Consider the following 19,721-nt stretch of genomic DNA (forward strand, 5'->3'; position numbering starts at 1 on the left):
TTTCATCTAAAACATTCAGTATCTCAGGTACTGAATTTGTCTAACCACTGGCTTGACCCGTTATGACAGTTGCTGTAGGTGAATTTTTGTCCATAATCTTGTCTTTGTATTGAAAACAGCAGAAGTCAGATGAGAGGGAACTCTTCATAGTGTATGTGTTGTAGACGTGCATGCTGGGAATGAGACTGTGTCCAAGTAAAATAGAAGCTCCTTTCAACAAGTTAAAGCCTTGAGCAAACATCTAACATGCCTACATCCAGCAGTCAGCCTATTTTTATTCTGACACTCAAATCTGACTTAAAAAATAAAAACCTATTGTGTTGGTTGCAGGAGTCTGTGGAAGCACTTCCGAGCAGTCAGCCTCTGTTTGTTCTTACTCGTGTTCCCTGCGTACATGGCCTACATGATTTGTCAGTTTTTCCACATGGATTTCTGGCTGTTGATCATTATCTCCAGCAGTATTCTAACCTCTCTTCAGGTAAGAATGTTAGCCCTGTAGTAACTGTGAAGTCCTGCATTAGCTGTGATCCTGTTACTCTAGGGGGGAAAATATATGATGATAAAAGAACAGGGATGATAGAAGGGCAGAAGTACAAGATATGATATAAAATCTCTTTCTTTATCCTGTATCTGAGTCTAAGAAGCTCCTAGGGGTGGGCTGAGAACAGAAGTGTATGGAAGTCTATTGCAAATTGTAAAGCCAGAAGGCTTTTGAGGCCATAACTATCATAGTAAAAAGGTTTTTTTCCCCCAGAGTACTTATTTAAGTTTTGTTATTTAGCTATGGCTCTTTGAAAGCAATTTGATGTTCAAAACACTGTAGTGTAAATACAGGAAATGTTTTCTACTATAAGTATTTGTTATAACTTGCTTTTTTTAATTATTACATTTCTAAAATTGCCTCTCGTGATGCTCAGCACTTCTGTTTAATCAACTCAGCTATGTTCTGGACTCAGAGAAGTACTTGGGAACAAGCTTAAATGCTTTGCAAGAAAGAGTGACTGCTATTTGTCTTGAAGTTCAGCAGCAATTTTACTACTTTGGGGCTTGCCTGCCCTCTGTCTGATTTGGGAGCATTGTGCGTACAGAGCTTGATGGACAATGCTGAATGACTTAAGTGCCAGTTCAGAATCGAATGCTGAGCTCTTGGTCTTGCTCTGTGTTACAGGTGCTTGGGACACTCTTCATATATGTTTTGTTTATGGTGGAGGAGTTCAGAAAAGAACCAGTAGAAAATATGGATGATGTGATTTATTATGTAAACGGCACGTACCGGCTGCTGGAGTTCCTCGTCGCTCTCTGTGTGGTGGCATATGGTGTCTCAGAAACAATCTTTGGTGAATGGACTGTGATGGGTTCTGTGATCATCTTCATTCACTCCTATTACAATGTGTGGCTGCGGGCCCAATTGGGGTGGAAAAGTTTCCTGCTTCGCAGAGACGCTGTAAATAAGATAAAATCACTGCCCGTAGCCACAAAAGAGCAGTTGGAGCAACACAATGATATCTGTGCCATCTGCTACCAGGTAAGAATGGCAGTCTCAAAAGATGGACTTGAATTGAAATACCTCTAGACTGTCAAGTTCAGTCTGCAAGTAGTAAAATAAGTTACTTGAATTATGTTTAATGAGTAATACTCTGCTCAGTAAGTTACTTGAAATACCTAGTTTTCTGCTTTATGTAAATTGATTTGGAGTGCTGTCACCGAGATAGTTTTTATGAAAAAAGAGATAGTTTGGATATGTTTAAATTTTAATTCTTTTTTTCTCCTGTTACAGAACAAACTGTGTCCTTGAGCTTCTTTGAAACCTCTCATGTTTGGCTTGACCTGGTCTCAATAGTAACAGCAAATGTGCCCTTTTTATTAGTGGAAGATTTTGTTAGTGAAAGACAATGTGTACTCAGTAGCTGATGTGTTATTATTCTGTAGAAGCAGCTCAGTCTCTACAGACATTGCTATTTCTACTTCATGTGCAATGTCAGTTTTATAACAGAAACCTAATTATCAAAAGGTTAAGGATCTTTCTAATGTAAGACAGCAGATGTAAGGACCGCACCTGTAGGTCCAAAGTCTCTTTCTCTTGGATAGAAATTGTAGTTCTGTATGATGGTGAAACAACCACCCTAAGATTAGTAGTGTGCAGCTGGAGTGCACTGATTTGGACTCCTAATTTGATTGAAATTCTTTGAAGAGTAAAACTACTGGTGCCAGGTTGCATGACAGTGTTTGAAACACCAGACTGGTAATAAGTGGCTCTGAGCTGACAACAGTTAGGGTGTTACTTCATTTCTGGTTTGCTGCTGTTACATGTTGCCTCCGTAGGTGTGCTGGTTTTGACTTGCACAATTGTTTCTTAAACCAACTAATCCTGTGACTGTCATTCTACGAAAGTTTTTATTTAAGTGTAATAATACCTTACAAACAAAGCTTTTTGCCTAATTGCTGATCCCTGTAATATAAACAGCGAGACCTGGCTTATGTTTGAATTTTGTGTGTATTTGAATGCAGAGGCTTGTTGGTATGAAGGAAGGAACGTTTTCTTAACTTGCCTGTGGACTGCTTCAGTCTCCTCTGTCTAGTGGACCCATTAGATGTATGGGGTGAGAGAAGAGGAATGGGATTACAAATAATATGATCTTTGTTTTTTTGTGTCTTTCAGGATATGAAAACTGCTGTGATCACACCATGTAGCCATTTTTTTCATGCGGGTTGTCTTAAGAAATGGCTGTATGTGCAGGAAACCTGCCCTCTGTGCCACTGCCAACTTAAGAGCCCTTCACAGCTACCAGGACTGGGACCAGAGCCAGTCCAACAGCCAAATCCTAGTGCAGAGCAAAATACGAGACCTGGAGATGCAGCTGAGCCCCCTGGTGTTGAACATGACAATGGGCCAAATATGAAAGACAGCCCTAGCAAGAGCAATGCACAGCCTGCTGTTGGACAGGACGGCCTGGAGGCCTCTGCTGAGATGGAGGGGTCTCAAAGCCTGGACAGTGACACAAGCCCGTGTGAGGCCAGCCAGGGAGCAGCTTGTGCTGCAGAACTAATTGCAGCCCCAGAGGGGTGCCCTGCTCGAGATCCGAGGGTTTGTGTCGAGCTCTAAGATGACAAAGGATGACGCGGGAACAAACACATTTCAGAGATCCAAGTTTGACTCAGAAGAAAACCTATCCTTCCACAGCTGTGAAAGAAGTTTAGCTATTAATGCTGGTCAAAATGTAATCTCCCATGCTGATTTTTATGGGCTGCTTGGTAGTGGTAACTCCAGTGAGATGTAGTAGAAATGACTCCAGAAGCTCTCTGAACTGTGGGCATAGGAAGGATGTCTGGAAATAAATTGCAGTGAAAGAGTGTTTTCAAGACGTAGGTGAGGGATAAGAGGAACGAGAGGTCTGTGAGAAGTTGTAGACAGACGGACAGAACGCTAGCTTTTGTTTTGATCAGGAAGAGGGTATCGCATATGGCCATGTCCCAGGGTACCTGAGAGGCGTTAAATGCAGTGAGTTGCTAGTCTCTGACCGAGGTGCAGCTTTGGTTGCTGACAAAACTTTTTATGGCACGTAAGCAAAAAATCAAAGATACAACAGCAGTGATTGTACTAGAAGATGGAAGCACTCTTAATACGTCATGTGTACGCTTTGGGTGTTCTTGGTGGGGCAATTGCATTTGAATTCATGTAATCTATAGTGACTCTTGACTTTTATGACAGAGTCTTCAATATTTTGATGTATATGAAACTTTTGCTAATAATGGGCACAGTCTGGGCTGCATGAAGTAAACTAAAGCTCTAATGAACACTTTGACCTCTGCTACCATGTGCAGGAGGAAAGTGGGATGAGTTTTAGGGCACAGATAGAGGCCTTGCAGTACTGTGCTGTGTAATGTTTAATTCTTGCAGCTGAATTAAAACAGTATTAAACTCTGGCGATATTTGCACTTTGGGAATGAGTACATTATTGTGTATGATCAGACTCCGCAAATGCCACTTTTAAAGCTGTTAATAGGTTTGCACCTTTTTTCTTTGACAAGGACATGTCCATACTTAAATTTTTACATGCATCATGGCTTCAAGTAGAACTAGGGACTGGGGTGGGGAAATAGGTGGGAGTAGGGGGCAGGCAAATTTTTTTATGTGAATTTTGATATGAAGAGAAATTAGTCACTTATTTATACGATAGGCTTGACTCAAGTGTTTTTCAAAGTTGGTATTCCTAATGTGAAATGTGATACTATTTTATTTTTAGTAGTAAATTTGGATGTAGACTGACAGACATAGCTGAATGTCTTAATAAATTACATTTGAAGATTTTTACACCTGGTTATGTGATTCTTGTACTGAAATTCCATGAATTAAGTATGTTGAGAGGCTCTTCTGCAATAGTAGCTCTCTGTTCCCCATGGAGATCAGTGGAACTTCTGATGCACATGCTCTCCCCCATTTCCACTGTGTGTCGTGGTGGTACCTCCTGGCTGCCTCTGGTCCTTGCTGCCCGATCATGGGCAAAGCAGAATGCTTAGGCACTACATAATTTAGACTGTTTCCATTCTAGCCACACTTAAAAGTCTGTGGAGGCAGGAAATGGGGAATTTCTGGGCAGCGCTGTCATGGAGTGCTGTTTAGTATTGTGAAACAAAGACTTTCCCTCAATTCACAGAATATGTTCTTGAAGGATACTCTCTTCAACACTGCTTGCTGTCCCTGGGTGTGGAAAAATGACCCCAGAAGTTCTTCACACCAGTGATGGGAAGTTTTTCCTTTGTGTAAGATCACCTCACTTCCATGGTAGGGAGCGAGTGGTACCCCAAGTGATTGGGAACGGGAGATGAGAAGAGCTGGGTTTGTCAGTCTTGTGAAATGAAGGTTGGAGGGGTTGTGACTGCTGTACAGATACCTCAGGGTGAGTGCAAGGAAGGGAGGAGAGGAACTTGGGCTCATCTACAGTATTCACATGAGGGCAGTAGGGCAGAAGGGAATCACGGGGGCCATCAACTCCAGTTAGTTCCTATGCCACACAGCATGTCATATCATTTTCATAAATACAGGAAGTGGTGTTGAAAAAGTAACAAAAAAATAAGGTTTGCCTGCACTGTTTATGGCGAGAAGCTGTTTCTTAGTTTCACTGATCCCTTGGCAATGAACCTTTTAATTTCTGCCCTAAATTATTTATAGCTAATTGGTAATGCAAAAGCTACAGGAAAGGACTATGGACTTACACCAACATTGGTAAGAGGTAAGTGCGCCTGGAGACTGCTCATTAAGGATCAACAGGCCCATGACATCTTCAACAAATGCACTGTCTGCGAGGACTGCAGATCAGAAACGTTGATGTAGCACTGGAAAAGAGCCTGATGGACTCGGAAGGTATGTGCTGTCCTTTAGGAGAAACAGTGCTGCAAGATTCCCACTGGAGCAAACTAAAAGCAACTGTTCTGTGCTGGAGAAGGTGCTCAAAGATGTGGGGGCTCAGGCAGTTTTAGCAGAGCACTACAGCCTGGTAAGAAGGGGCTGATGAGATGAAAACATCTGTGATGCACCTTTTTTTACTATAAGAAGGGTATTTTCAAGAGAGAGAGGAGAGGAAGGAGGGGAGGCTGCTGGCTTAGGGAGTTCACAGGAACAGGGCTTTTCTTGAAAGATGGAAGTTAACTTCATTAGGTGCCAACACTATTACAAAGAGTTGTTTGCAGAGAGCAAGCTGAGGTGGAGTGTGCATTACTGCAGGGTTCACGAAGCAGAGGTAAGTGGTTAGTAAAATCAGCTGGACTAGAAGGTTCAAGGGGTTGGGGAGAGGGTGAGGTGTTCATTTTTGCTTCATTTTTGGTTTTGATTTTTCCAACTCAAAAATGCTGACAGAATACCATTTTCTGAAAAACTAGGGACAGCTAGCTCTAGAAGGAACTTAAAAATTAAGCCTGCAAGTAATGGGGGTGGGTGGGAAAGAAATACTGATAAGCCAAGCAGGCTGTATCTTACAGGTCAGGAAGTGCAGAGATGAAGTGAGAACTGCCAAAACTCACGCCAAGTTAGATCTTGCAGAAGAAATAAACTGTGTAACTAGAAGGGGAACAGGAGAAAAAGGGGGAAGGCTGCCATGGGGGAGCAGGGAGGTAAGGAATGAAGTGAACCTTCTGTCTCAATGCTCTGTAGAGCATCTGGGTGAACGCTTCTGACCTCTGAGCTTTGTCTAGTGCAGAACTCCCTCTTGGACACTGCTTGCTTTGAGCTGATTTTCTCTGCAGCTGTGCATGAGTAAATGGGAAAAAAATGCTTTTTGAGTGTTTATGATCAGGGTATAACTGTAGGCTGAGGCTTGAAATCATTTTTATGTGGACTCCTGATGGTGGTGGTGTGATTGACGAACATTTGGACTCAAAAAGATGCTTCCAGCTAGGTGATATAATGGGAACAGTTGGGAATTTTATGGCTGGTTGGTTTTTTGTTGGAAAAGGGAGCGCTGATCACATGGTGTGATGGTGTGTGTCTAGGCAGTCCTATTGAGTATCCCAGTGCTGATGATTTACAGAGTCCATTGCTCTGGGCTCAGGGAAATGTATTTACATAAGGTGAGATGACTCCATGAGAAGAGCAAACAAGTCTGTGGCCAGGAATTTGAGTTGAAAGCCTTGGTTTGAATTGTGTGTCTCTCAGTTCCCTTGGCTTTTGGCTATTTTGCAGCAGAAGAATCTATTTCCTTCCTTATTTCTAGCGAAGCACTTCATTTTATGCCAAGGCAGAGAGTACTTGAAATGCACAGGGTTTTCCAGCGTGGGAAAACCTCTTCATTCCAAGTTCCCTTCTTTCCTGATTCATTTTAAATTAAATTTCTAAGTTACCTCAGTCCTTTTCTTAAAATAGACCAGAGTTTAGGCTAAACTATCTGAATGTTTGAGAGCAAACTTGTAACGTTTTTCCTAACTGGCAGGGGAAGTTAAGGAGTTTGATTTTGGTTCAAAATTCAAATTATTTCTAGCAAATAAGATACAAAACATGAGAAAGTTGATATCAGTGTCTAAAAAACATGCTTGGGAAGGGGAACTGGCTGTTTGAAGCATGTTACGTTGTTGGGAAGCCAGCTGTGTTCAGAATGACGGTAACCAAATTAGAGTGAAACTGATGTTGCTGGGTTTTGTTCAGGTCAGGAGAGCAAACAGCAGGAAGCCCGCTTGGTTTGAAGCAGGCGGTGGGACACGGCACGGTTAACCACGGGGTTGGAAGTTCTCAAGAAGGAATGGTCCATGGACTGCTGCTGGTTTATGTTGCTCTGAGGAGGGCTGTGGAGGCGACTATTGGATTGATGCTGGCTTTTTTTCTCCTGCATGTTAAATTTGTATGAAGAGACCTTTAAATAATTTTCCAGCCCTACTTTTTGGTCTCTGCAGTGTCTGGAGCTGTTGCATATTAGCTAAGTCTGTCCTGTAAGGATTGCTTATTCCAAGTCTTGCCTGTGATGTCATGCCACAAAAATATTTGTGGGAAAGATTGACAAATACATTTCCTTACTAATCTCTTTGGCTTTACTTGCACTTAGAAAGTTGTCAGTAAATGCAGTTTTAAACGCAGTTTTTCTTGGTATTACAGCACTGAGTTTAGAAATGAATTGGTCCCCATTTTTGTGATAGGTATGTTCAATCACATTAAGGATCACAGTTCACTCCCCCACACCCTGAAGATACCAGTTTTCTTTTTGACAATGCCTATTTGTTTTAACTATGGCTATTTTACTTATTAGCACCCTGCTAGAATCCAAGGCTAGAGGTACGGTGACTCCTCTCCTTGGTGCGGTTTAGTGCTGCAGCACTGGACGGTTGTGCCTGGGAATGCCTACTGCCGATGTGGGGACTGTGGCCAGGGAAATTCCATCTGGTTTCATAAAGGAAGTTATGATTCACTGGATAAACCATTCAGCAAACGTATTCTGTGGCTCTAAGGTATTGATTATTCTCTTGAAAACAAACACTGTCTTCTAGAGAAAAAGGTAGCCTGCAAAACTTGGTGAGCTCTCTACAACTTGGAGTGTATTAAACAATGCTAACAGAGCATATCTGGCATACACATAAACCTAAAGATGACCATCCTGGTTAAAGAGATAAGATGTAAAAGAAAAACAATTTATATGCATAAGCAACCAACCCAAATTAAAAAAAAACAAGAAAAAAAGAAAAAAGAAAAGAAGATTTCTATGTGTTACCAGTAATTAGACACAAATTTTCCCAGTGGTTGCCATTTCCTGGAGGCTTATAATCCACATCCTTAAATAAATCTGGTAGCTGAAACCCTCTCAGCTAATACAACAGCCAAAGACCAGATGATCTGCAGAATTTTGCAGCAACAGATGTGAAAAGTCCAGGACTGCGATGTGGATAAATGACTTAATTCTTAGGAATTTAAAATGTAAAACTGACTTAATTGGATAAAAATAATCAATTGAATAGGTAAATGGTATTTATAAATGAAATGATATACAGTTCCTTAATTGACCATAGTCTGAGTTTTCTTTAAATTGATTGTTTGCTTCTAGCTTGAGGAAAAAATGCCAGCTGGAATGCAGAGGGATTAAGTTTTATTTATTTTCCTTGCTAAGAGCCACATTGTGCAATTTAAAAGAAAATGTCCTTGAAAGATGGGTTCCTTTATAAACTGTTTCAGCCCTTGTTTGTTTTTGGATGGAAATTAATTTCTCAAAGACCCTCCGTGTTAGAAAGTGTGTGTTGATAAGTAAAGAAAAATGAAGAATTGTAACCTGCTAAGATACATCTTGTTTTCAAGATAAAAATCTTTGCGTGCATGTGGTTGAGTTTTGGGTATAGCTGATCTGGTCATCTTGCTTGAAAAAAGGCTGGTAATGATCTTAATTTGCACAGGTGGTAGGAAACAGTCAGTGGGAGAACCTCAAACCCAACTGTTGAACATTACTAGAATTCTTCATTATACTTCGATGTGCTTAAATATTAAGTACTGTGGAAGATGCAACCAAGTGTGTCGGCTTCGTCTTGAGCTCGATGGGTGCAGTTGGGGGGTTCTGGTCTGTGCCTGTTCCTGTGTCCAGCTGTAATACATGGCGGCGAGGACTGACTGAAGCAGTTAGAAGCATTTTCACAAGAACTGGGCCTGTGCAGCCCTTTCTTACCAGAGGGTTTTTTGTTTTTTTTCTTTTCCTAAAGGTGTGGAGCTGGAGACAAGAATTAAAGGAAGCTGCAGGGTCACCTTTTCCCTTGCTATGGATGAGGTATATAAGCTGAGTTCTGAAAACTGCCTGACCCTGGAGGCAAGTGCTAGGTCTGGGCTGATGTGCTGCCGGTGGGCTGCCGTAATCTTCTCCCCAGGCTTGTTCGCAACAGAAAAGACAGGTCTTACCCTCGTGGGGTTTTATTAGCTGGGTCTGTCTGTGCACTGAAGGGTTCCGAATTGTCGCCTTTGGTTTCAGACCCAAGTGGGCTCTGTATCTATTTGTGCTGTGCTTTATGGGGGGAGCGGGCGGCGCTGGCTGCGGTAGGTTCGCGCTCCTCCGACGTTGCTCTCTACCAGACTGCGGGATCGAACTTTCCCCTGAGCAGAAAACTGACGCTAAACCTGCGCTTCACTCCTCCTGAGAACCCAGCCCTTTTAACACACGTCCTAAAGACGTTGGGACCCTTGCGTAAACATCTGGATGAAATTAAGCGCCGTGCTTCGACTTCGCCCCTCAGGGTCCCATGCGACGGGACTCCAAACTTCCCGAAAGGCCGGGGTTGCTTTCCAGAGGGTTCGCTTTTCTCCTTTCCAATTAGAGACGGAGAAGATGAAGTCAGGAGGGAAAAGGGAGGTTGGGAAGGCGGTGGAAGCCCGGAGAGAAGCCGGGGTTGGGTGCCGGTTGGGCAGCCCCCGCGGTGGCCACGGCGGGGCAGTGCCGCTCCGCGGACGGGAGCCGGCGGCGGGCGGGGGCACGGAACGGAACGGTACGGTACGGTACGGTACCGCACCGCGGGGGGGCTTGCATTGGGGTATTGCAAATTCAAACAGTGCCCGGGGGGTTTTACAGGCGGGGGGAAAAAAAAAAAAATCAAAAAATAATCTTCCACGTTTGAATTCAGCAAGGAAACCCCGAGCGAAGCTGCGCTCCAGCGTGCTCCCCGCGCTGCCGGTGCTCTGCTAACGGTTCGTGTCTGCAAAGTTTGCTGGGGAAAATGGGATTTACATTTACAGGGGATCAGAGATCTGCCCTGACACCGGTATTTTTCTTCCAGGTTGAAAGACTTCCCCCTCGCCCCGTCCTATTTTTTTTTTTTTTGAAGCCCGACAGCATAGTCGACTCCGTTCTCAGTGACAAAGCAATTAGGTGCCACGAAGCAATTCCTTTTTTTGGAGCTTCCCACAGATAAAGATTTATATGATAGAAATAATTTGATTGGGGTCAGGATTTCTGCTCAATATAACCCAAGGGTATTCTGAGAATTGCTTGGATTCTGGTGAAATCCCACTGGGCGCCAATCAACACTGTCCAGCTTCAATTATGGGTTTAGATATTTTTTCCTCTTCCCTTTGCACAGGGTTTTAAAGCTGAGATATGCAAACACAGGCCATTGTCAAATACTCCAATGGGAAACTGCTCTTCAGCTCCTTGAATACAATATCTTTTGCCTTCTTGCATAAATATTTTAATTGCTAATTTGCTGGTCTCATTTAACACAGATTTGGCATTTATCATTTGAATTTAAACTTGTTAAAATTGACAATTTTCTTGGCTACCTATGTTAATAATTTAAAGGGAAAGCTCATTATTAAATTATTATGGGTAATTATTTTGTAACTAGTGTGGAAATTGTCATTTCTGCAGCCTTAAAAGATCCTAGAAGAAGCACGTGCGGATCAATATGGATCAAATCCCAGAAAGTGTAAAGAGCAGAGGAACGGTGTCTTCTGTATAAAATGTTATGTAGCTGGGGAAATATATTAAAATTACAATTAGAATATAATTCTCCATACTTGCAACTCCAAAGCCTTGGAGACTGCTGGAGCAAAGTGATGTAGTTGGAGGGTCATAACAGCCTTTTTAACTCTGGATTTTGATTTGTTCTGAAGCTGTGGCTGGGAAACTAGTAGGATGGGATTTGGGTGAGCGCACCTTGCAGAGCTCGACAGGAGTATTGTATATGATAAGAGGCTTTCTGCGTGTGTGCTGGCTATTCATGCGATACAGATGCTGTGGGTCTGCCAGGCTCACGGTACAGCACCCCACTGCCTTTTGCATGGCTAGTAGCTGTTTGTCCAGCACTTTCCCAGCATGTCTGAGATTTCTGGAATAATGGGAAAAATTGATTTGCCTTAATTTTAAATTTTCCACCTGGAAGGTATTGTCTTCAAAAAAGTGACTACCCCAAGTGTAAAGGTATGAAGCCTCTTCTGGCACAGAATAAAGGACAGGCTTCGCTGTTTGCAGAGTCTGTGGCCTGAGAAGACTGCACAGTTCATGAAGTGAGCACTAGCACATGTGGAGCAGGATCAGGGCTACTGGTAGCAGTTCATGTTATTCCTCGGTGACACTGACACTTTTTCGTTTGCAAGAAGATGTCGGGTGGTGGTTAATGCTCTGGATTCCTCTGCGGCAGTAAGTTTGTTTTTTATGAGAGATTATACTTAAGTGCGATTAATAAAATTCTAATTTCCAGCTATCAAAACCAAATGCAAGCAAGAGGGGCGGATCATTTCTGCGTACCCTGAAAAAGGTGACTGTCAGTACTGTTTTTATTTGTCAGAGAACACACTTGTTGGGGTGGCGTTTGCAGGCTGCAATTTGGGATCTGTAACTCCAGCACTCCCATCTAGCACACACTGTACCTGCTGAAATGGTGGGCAGAGGTAGGCTGAGTCCCAGTCCTTCAGGATTTCCAGTGGTCAGGTAAATGCTGCTGACTTCAGTGACTCAGTGCTGAGCTTTACTGGACAGAAGAAGTCCTGCTCCAGCCCTGTAAATGGTGCACGGGAGCCTTTCCCTGCCTGCAGCACCAGACTTTCCATCCCTGACGGGTGTTTGTGCTGCAGTCAGTGCTCGCGTGTTTTTGCAGGTACGGCGCAGCCCTGCGCGCCAGCCCCTGGTCCCAGCAGCTGCCTCCGTCGCTTACACAGATGCACTTGGCGGAGGTGGGTTGTGTTTGGGTGGTGACATAGTCACCATAGACATAATTCCCTTAAAAAGGATGTTTTGAGGTGTGTTACTGAGGTAAGTGAAGCCAGCACGGCCCCTCCAGTGTTCCCCGGTTTCTCAGCATCTGGCCAGTGGTCTCCACAGCTGGATTTAGCCCGTAGCAAAAATGCAGAGAACAATGAGGTAAAGTCAAACCCCCTCCCCGCTCCCGCCAGATGGCCCTCACGCTTTTTTAATTTTACTCTAAACGGCTGGTAAATGCTCTGCAAGCACTTGGTGAGTTTACAAGGGATGTGAGTCTTTCCCATCACTTTATTTTAGGAGCATGCAGGGTGGACTGCTGGATGGTGCCAGTGCCTGTGGCGGACACCCCCCTGCCTTTTTCGGTGGTCCCCCTGTTTTCCCGAGTCTCTAGGTTGAGTCCTGAAGGAGAAGCACTGAGGGACTTCAGGACGGTGCAGAACAGGTCCTGGAAACGTTGCTAAACTGGACCTTGCACATGTGTGTTACAGACCATGTCTAGCGTGTGCACCTGGCCCTGGCGCTAATTTGGAGGCAGGCTGGGCTCCGAAAGGGCAGGCGGCTGTTTCTTGCTCAGACGTCAGCCCTCGGTCTCTGCCTGTCAGCAGTTGCCAAATTCTGCCAGTGATGCTTTACGCTTTTTGAGAGCAAGGGACAGTCTGGGAGGTACTGAATTAGGCAATAACTTCTTTTCCTGTTGATCTCAAAAAATATGAAAAGGCATTTACGAACTCCTTACCTGTTACCTTGACATTTGAGTTTCAACTTTATGGTAATGTTATAATATTGAGAAATTCAAACAGAACTTTTCAGCTCGCAAAATTGTGAATTTCTGAGTTTTGGCATTTAGTATAAACCAGTTCTTGATCCTGGATTTCCTAATATTTGCATCTCCCCCTACGCCAATATCATTTTCCCTTTGAGAACAATACCGGATCTGGCGCGCTCGTACTGTACTGTTACTGGAGTATTTTAGTGCATTAACTAGTAGATTTGTTTATACACAGAAAGTTTCTGCCCAGACATCACTGCTGTAAACTTTTCCATCTGCATGCCCCCATCCTGACCTTGATCTACTGTAGGGCTACAGAGGGCTTGTTCACACTCCAGCCTTGCAGGCTTTTCTATCGGGATTAGCTTTTAGGGGCTCAAGTTGTTGAAGGGTTTTGCTACTGATAAATGGATTGAGACCCATATTTTAATCTCACATCATCAAACATTCATCAGATACTCTTGGTCATTAGTGACAGAGCCAGGTTTGAACTAGTGACCTAGCAGTAAAAGGTCCCGTTAGCAATTTCCTTAAACTGTCAAGTCATTGCATAAGGCAAATGAAATGCGATGGGATTGGTTTTTTCCACAGGTAAGGGCAGTGGGTTTCTGCCTAATTTTTATTTACTAATGACTGTGTTACCAAAACACTCTGTGTTAAAGTCTTTGTGCTCTCACGTAAGCCAGAAATATGAAGAAATACAAAGATGGGGTATAGCACCTGCATGCAGTCCCTCCGCACGGGGCAGATGCGTGGTCCCGCAGTGCCACGCAAACTTCACCCGTTTCTTCCAGTGAACAGGGAGAGTGCTGGTCAGTCCCGGTGGCAAATCCCATCCTCACCGTGCCAGGTGCAGCACACGGACCCTGTGCCAAGACGGATCCCGGCTGCGTGTGTGCTGCTCTCTGCAAGCAATAAAAGCGGAGACTGACAGGCGTTTAGAAAAGCTTCTTTGGCTCACGTCACACTGCACTGTTCTTTTACCAGCAATTTTTGTATCCAAGTTCTTTCTCTCTTTACAGAATCATTTGAAGAAATAATGTGTGAGGGGAAAAAAAAAATTACCTCCGGCAGTCATGTTATAATGGCTCTTGTGCTGACAGCCCTTTGGGAACAGTGGCAGCAGCGGGGTAAGTATATATGACATCTTTGTAGTGATAAAGAAACAAATAAATGTTCCCATTAACACTCCATCAGGTCAACAGCTATTCCAGACCAACATGATGTTGGAGGAACCGGTTTGATTCATATCATCTAAGACACACTTCTCTTGCAACATATCTTCTGGAAGCCACATAAAACAGAGGTCCTGCTCTAACCAGGTGGAGTCATTAAAGAATCAGTGAACTTTTTACAAGTTGCTTGAAATACCCTGGCTAGAATCCAGCTCCAGGGTTGTCGCTGTGTCTGTTTAACAGTTCCTTCATCACACCATGACAATGACTCTGTTTCAGCGCTGGAGGAAGTAATTTCTCCATACATCGTTTGTAACGCATTTTGGGAGGCTTCTGAATGCTTCCTAAGCCCTGCAGTGAGATCAGTGGGATGTGAGCCTTACCATAACAATCTGCTCGGGCAGCATGAGCAGCATTTGTATATCATCCATAATGAATGTGTGTGCATATGGAACACACGCACATGCACACAGACGCCTGCTCAGACCGGCTACCCTTTTCCTATGCAAGTCAGCGCGAGCTGTGCTTGAATAAGCACTACGATGTCTCGTTCCCTGCACGAATGCTGGGTAGCGAACAACAGCTTCCAGAAAATTTCTATTCAGGAGAGTGTTTAAGCACACTGTAGCTCTGCTAAAATGCAGACTTTAAAACAGGTACATGCTTTCTAACTAACACGGGATAACCCAGAGCTCCTAATGAATGTGGCGTTTCTTTCCCATGTAACAGGCGCTGTCTGGCTGTCTCTTTACCAGAACTTTTATTACTTTCTCACACAGGTTGAATAGTTTTGAGAAAAGGTCCTGAGAAGGGACATGAGAAGTCCAGGTGGATGTCTTTGGACTGCCTCAAGTAGCACAGATCCTGGACAAAGATAAAAACAAAGTAATCCCCTCTTCTGGATCACACAAAGCCAGGGACTTGAACTTTGAGTTGTGCAAAGCGCTGGAAAGTACATATAAAAGTGAGTATCTCTGTATCTTAAATTTCATTGCAACCAAAGCACTTCTATGCTGTGTTCTGGCAAAATCTCACTGGTCAAAGGTATGTCTCCAGCTCCAGGCAAAATGTCTGAGCCCAGATGATGAACTCAGTTCTGCTTCTGCTGGAGTCGTAAGACCTGATGTGAACGTGAATGCCAGAGAAAATAGGTTTCAAAATGGTCACCACAAATACAGCAGGCAAATCCTGAGCTGTCAGGTCCTAGACATAGAGAACTTAACATTGGCCAACCCAGCAACTTATGTGTCTCTCATCACTCCCCTATTTGAAGGAAGAGCCTGAGATTTTGGAGTATACCCTTCAAAAGAGCTTGTGCACCTTTAAAGTCAAAATCCCAAGATGCAAAGTCCTCAGAGTTTATGTAAGGGTTTAAAAGGAGATATAGATTCCTGAGTCACTTAAATACTTCTGATAATATTCAGTCTTGATTCAGCAAAGCGTGTGACAACTTTAGTAGATGTTTAAATCCATTCCATGTAATATGCTTAAACTCATCCCCTCAGCGGGAGGGAGTGCATGCCTCTGGGTTTCTCCCTTCCCTCTTAAAAGGGAGACATGTACTTACATCTGTCTGAAGCCAATAGCAGCTGATTATATGTTTACATGTTTTGCTGAACTGACGATGTAAAAATCTTAGCAAGATTTTGTGTGATGGAATAACCATAATCTGTCCAATGGCTGCCAAAATAAACAAATAAATACAAGCTAGCCTTAAAAGTATTGCAAGCTTGTGCAAGTACTGTAGGGAATAAAAATCTGCAGCTCTTCATCTACGGCATAGCGCGATTTCCACCGCCATACTAAAGAAACAGATTTCGTCCGCTCTTATCCGTGAAAGTGGAGGGCGTTATCCCTTCGTAGGGACGGTTTGCCCTTTTGGCATGAGTAGGGCTGCCAGGAGGGTCCCACGATGCGTTGGGAGTGGGAGGCTCTCGGGACAGAGCCACCAGCTCCCTGTCGCTGCCAAGCCACGGTCCAGGCAGCGCTTGTGCTCCAGCTACACCTGCAGCCGCGCTGACCCCAGGACAGCACTAACCCTCCGACGGCTGACTTCGCGGCTGGACAAGACCCCGTGCCCTTGCCCACGAAAGACAGCACTGCGGGCTCTGTGAGCACCCCCAGTATTTGTGAGCACCCCTAAACCCAGGCGGGTAACCCTACTCTGCCCCGCCCGCGCTCAGGATTAGATTGGGGCTCAGATGTGGGGACGCGGATCCTCCGGGAACCCCCGAGGACACACGGCTGCTGGGATGCCGGGGGGGGTGTCTGTGGGAGCTGCTCTCTGCCCCCGCCCGGTGCCCCCCCCCCCCCCCCCCCCCCGCTCCCCGGTGCTGCGCGTCCCCGCAGCCGCGGTGCCGGCGGGAGCGGCTCCCCCGCGCGGCCGCCAGGTGGCGCCGTAGCCACGCGGCGCCGCGGCCCCCGGCACCGCCCCCCCCCCCCCCCCCCCCGCGGCGGCCCCGGGGGCGCTGGGCTCCGCCGGGGGGGGGGGGGGGGGGTCGTCTTCCCTTCCCCCCCCCCCCCCCCCGGACCGTGAGAGCGGAGGTGGGGGTGTCCTCCCCTCTCCCCCGCCGTGCGGGGCTCGCCCCGATGTAATTCCGCAGCTCTGCTCGCCCCCCCGCCAGCCCCGGGGTGCTGCCGGGGAGGGGGGGGGGTGTCCTGCCCTGGGCTGTAACGGCGTGGGGCTGACCGGGGGGGGGGGCAGGGGATGTATCCCCCCGTCCCGTCGTTCTCCTTCCGATGAGTCCCTGGGAGAGGGTCTGCTCTGCTGGACTCTCAATGCCGCCTGACAGACCCCCTGCCCGGGTGTCCCGCACCCCCCCCCCCCCGCCCAGAGGGCACCCCGAGGTGAGCCGTGTGCCGTTCCCCCCCCTGCCCCTTGCAGGCCAGGCGGGCAAATGCTTCCCTCAACGCCCCACTGTTTCCAACCCGCAGGAGTTAACCCTGCCCCAGGGCAGGCAGCCTCCCCCTGCCCGGAGGAGGGGGGGGGGGGAGAGCCCCAAGGCCCCATCCCGGCTGGGGCCAAGCCTGGGGTCCCCAGCCCCAGTCCCCAAGGGGCAGGGACGGCATGAGGAAGAAAGCTCCTGGATGAAACCTCTCCATCTATGTCACCTGCTACTGCTGCTTCATGGCAGCTAGGGTAAAAGTGGGGTTCTGTCATCACTGTGCTGTGGACAGACCCTCTGTCTGGTCCCAGCGGCAGCCAGGCTCCTTCCCCCAAAACAGGACAGGCAGAGCATCATATCCCAGTCCTCAGTTCTCTGAGCTGTTTTCTCCTCTTCTCTTCCTCCCCAGGAGCAAGCCAGGTAGGAGGAATAAAATAGCCCAAGTAGCTGAACAGTGTCATCACTTGCCAGGGCAGACATTGGATTTATCTGTGGATGGAAAGCCTTTGGATCAAAACAGGAACCGGTCAGCCATAAAGAAAATACTCATGAAAAGTATCTTTGCTGGGGAGGATACGAGTGAACTGTTCCCAAACCCTCAAGCCCCTTCTGCCTCTGCATCAGCAGAAAGTGCAGGTATGTGCTCAGACCCCGAGTGCTCTGCTTCCAGTCCCACCTTGAGAGGAGAGGCTGCTTTTCCCTTTCCCCCCATCGGCACGGGTGCGTGGTTCATCTGCCTTCTCCCGAGAAGGGCAGGAAGGAGCACGGTCCCTTTGGGGGTGCCTTATCTAGCTGCAAAGGTCAGGGAGGAGGGAACAGAAGGCTTTGCTCTCAGAAATTCCCATTTCCAACAACTTCTTCCCTCCCTTGGGGTCTGGGCAGAGGGAAGTGGGGCCTGACCGTCCCCCCTGTGCCAGGAGCCCCGGGACAGAGGGAGTGGGGACTGGAGGCAGGAGGAGGGAGTTGTCCTGGATAAACTCCAGGTCAGAGGCGAGAGGGGCCTTGGGCCCACTTGGAAACCACGTCAGGGCAGGGGAGAGGCCTCTCCCCCACGCAGGAGACTCCTGTGCTCCGGGACCTCTGCCTCCAGCCTCATAGGGGTTGTGTTTGTCCTCCAGAGTGAAGCCTCCTTCCATGGCTTCCTTGTTCAAAGGCCTCAAACCCGGTTGTTCCCCAGGAGTCCTGTTTGTTCCTATGTAGGATGAGCAAGCCATGGCCAGCCCTTTCCTCCTCCTTTCCCTTCTACTGGCATTTGGATCCCAGCATTGCCCCATCCCTGCTATCTGTCATGACCGGGAACATTGCAACCATATCCCAGTCCTGTTCGTAAGCTGCTCTCGCCTGTGCTGCAAAGTTGCAGCTTATGGGTTTGCGTTGCTGGGGTAAAATCCACAGCCTAACTGTGCGGCTCTCGCTCGCTTTGGGAGCGAAGCATTTACTCACCCCTGGGAGCAAATCACAGCCTGCGAGTCTGTGTGTGTTTTTTCTACGTTGTACATTGAGAGCATTTAACTTGGGCTTGCAGGGAAGCCTCACTGCAATATGCCCGAGTTTCCCGCTGCAGCAAAACAGTTAAGCGCTGAGTCCCAGCCAGCCCACCGAGGACTCCCCCGTGGCAGGCTGCAGAGTGTCCTCCAGCTCAGTTTGCGATGCTGAGGAAAGGACAAACCCAGCTTTCCACGTGAATATGCTCCGGCCTCATAACCGGCATGACAGCGGTACGCGTGCCGGAGCGGCTCTGCTGCAGTCGGGAGAGTGCGGTGGTGTTGGTCCAGAGACCAGACCCAGGCAGTGTGGAGAAAGTGAGTGCTAAAGGCAACCGGGAATTCTTTAAAATAAAAGCCCCGATATGCGAGGGTTGGCCTCTGTGGGGTGGATGAAGCACAGAAGTCCCCTCCCCTGCTGCCAGCTTTCCCCCCCCCATACTCCTGACTTTCTCACCCCCTCCTTGTTTCAGCTCTGTTTTTCTTTCACACTCCTCCTGTGGGGGTCGAGCCAGTGTTTTAACTCTTTCGTCCTTGCAGTAATTAGTTAGTGGCTTTGAGACTACCCCTAAGCCCCAGGTGGGGCATCTGCCCCAGCCCGCAGCAGGAGCCTCCAGGAGCTTGCCTGTGTGCTGGGCACAGAGGTGCGTGTGTGTGTAGAAGGAGGAAAGTAGTGGAGAACTTGTCACTTTTATTGTCGTGGCTGGCTGTCCCTGCCCGGTGGAGGTGCCCTCAGACTGCTGCTGGGATGCTGTTCCCTTCAGCATCCAAGAAAAGGCATGGAAATGGTCCCTTGATCCCCTGAACAGATTTGAAGGGCAAAATCTGCCAACTGCTCGGTATATTGATTCAAATGCATTATTCCTCCCTGGGCAGATCCCTGCCCTGGGAAAGGAGCAATCAGTGCAGGTGCAAATAGCTTTTAATTGCAAAATGTATCTCACCATGGAGGCATTTAGGCTGGATATGATACAAGTGATACAGCAGCAGCCTGAAGAAGACCAATAAGCCAGAGCACTGCAGGGGCCAAACTACTCCTATGCAATACCTGTGGCGTAAATATTCATGTATGGCTGTGTGTCTGTGTTCTTCCACATATCCCTGAGATATGACACAGTAGGGTTATGTGAAGATTCAAATATCATCTGCAGGGAATGTGAAAACTTGCTCTCTGTAACGGTTCCTATGTGAGAAGGCAGGGTACTTTGGATGCGGATGTTTTGTGTGTGGACTCGCCTAAAGCCAAGGATCGGGTGCATTTT

The 19,721-nt window shown here is 46.7% G+C and overlaps 1 protein-coding gene across 6 annotated transcripts in view; it reads left to right on the plus strand.

The window, feature by feature from the left end:
* The window catches only part of RNF145 (ring finger protein 145), a 51,363-nt gene extending 47,051 nt beyond the window's left edge, over positions 1-4,312 (plus strand). For all 6 annotated transcript variants that reach the window (XM_029997672.2, XM_029997668.2, XM_029997669.1 and 3 more), the window contains 3 exons: positions 331-478; positions 1,169-1,525; positions 2,660-4,312. In XM_029997672.2, the coding sequence (XP_029853532.1) occupies positions 331-478; positions 1,169-1,525; positions 2,660-3,103 (949 nt within the window). In that variant the 3' untranslated portion in view covers positions 3,104-4,312. The remainder of the gene's footprint in view (positions 1-330; positions 479-1,168; positions 1,526-2,659) is intronic.
* The last annotated feature ends 15,409 nt before the right edge of the window (positions 4,313-19,721 follow it).

The sequence above is a fragment of the Aquila chrysaetos genome, chromosome 22, assembly GCF_900496995.4.
Source record: "Aquila chrysaetos chrysaetos chromosome 22, bAquChr1.4, whole genome shotgun sequence".
NCBI lineage: Eukaryota > Metazoa > Chordata > Aves > Accipitriformes > Accipitridae > Aquila > Aquila chrysaetos.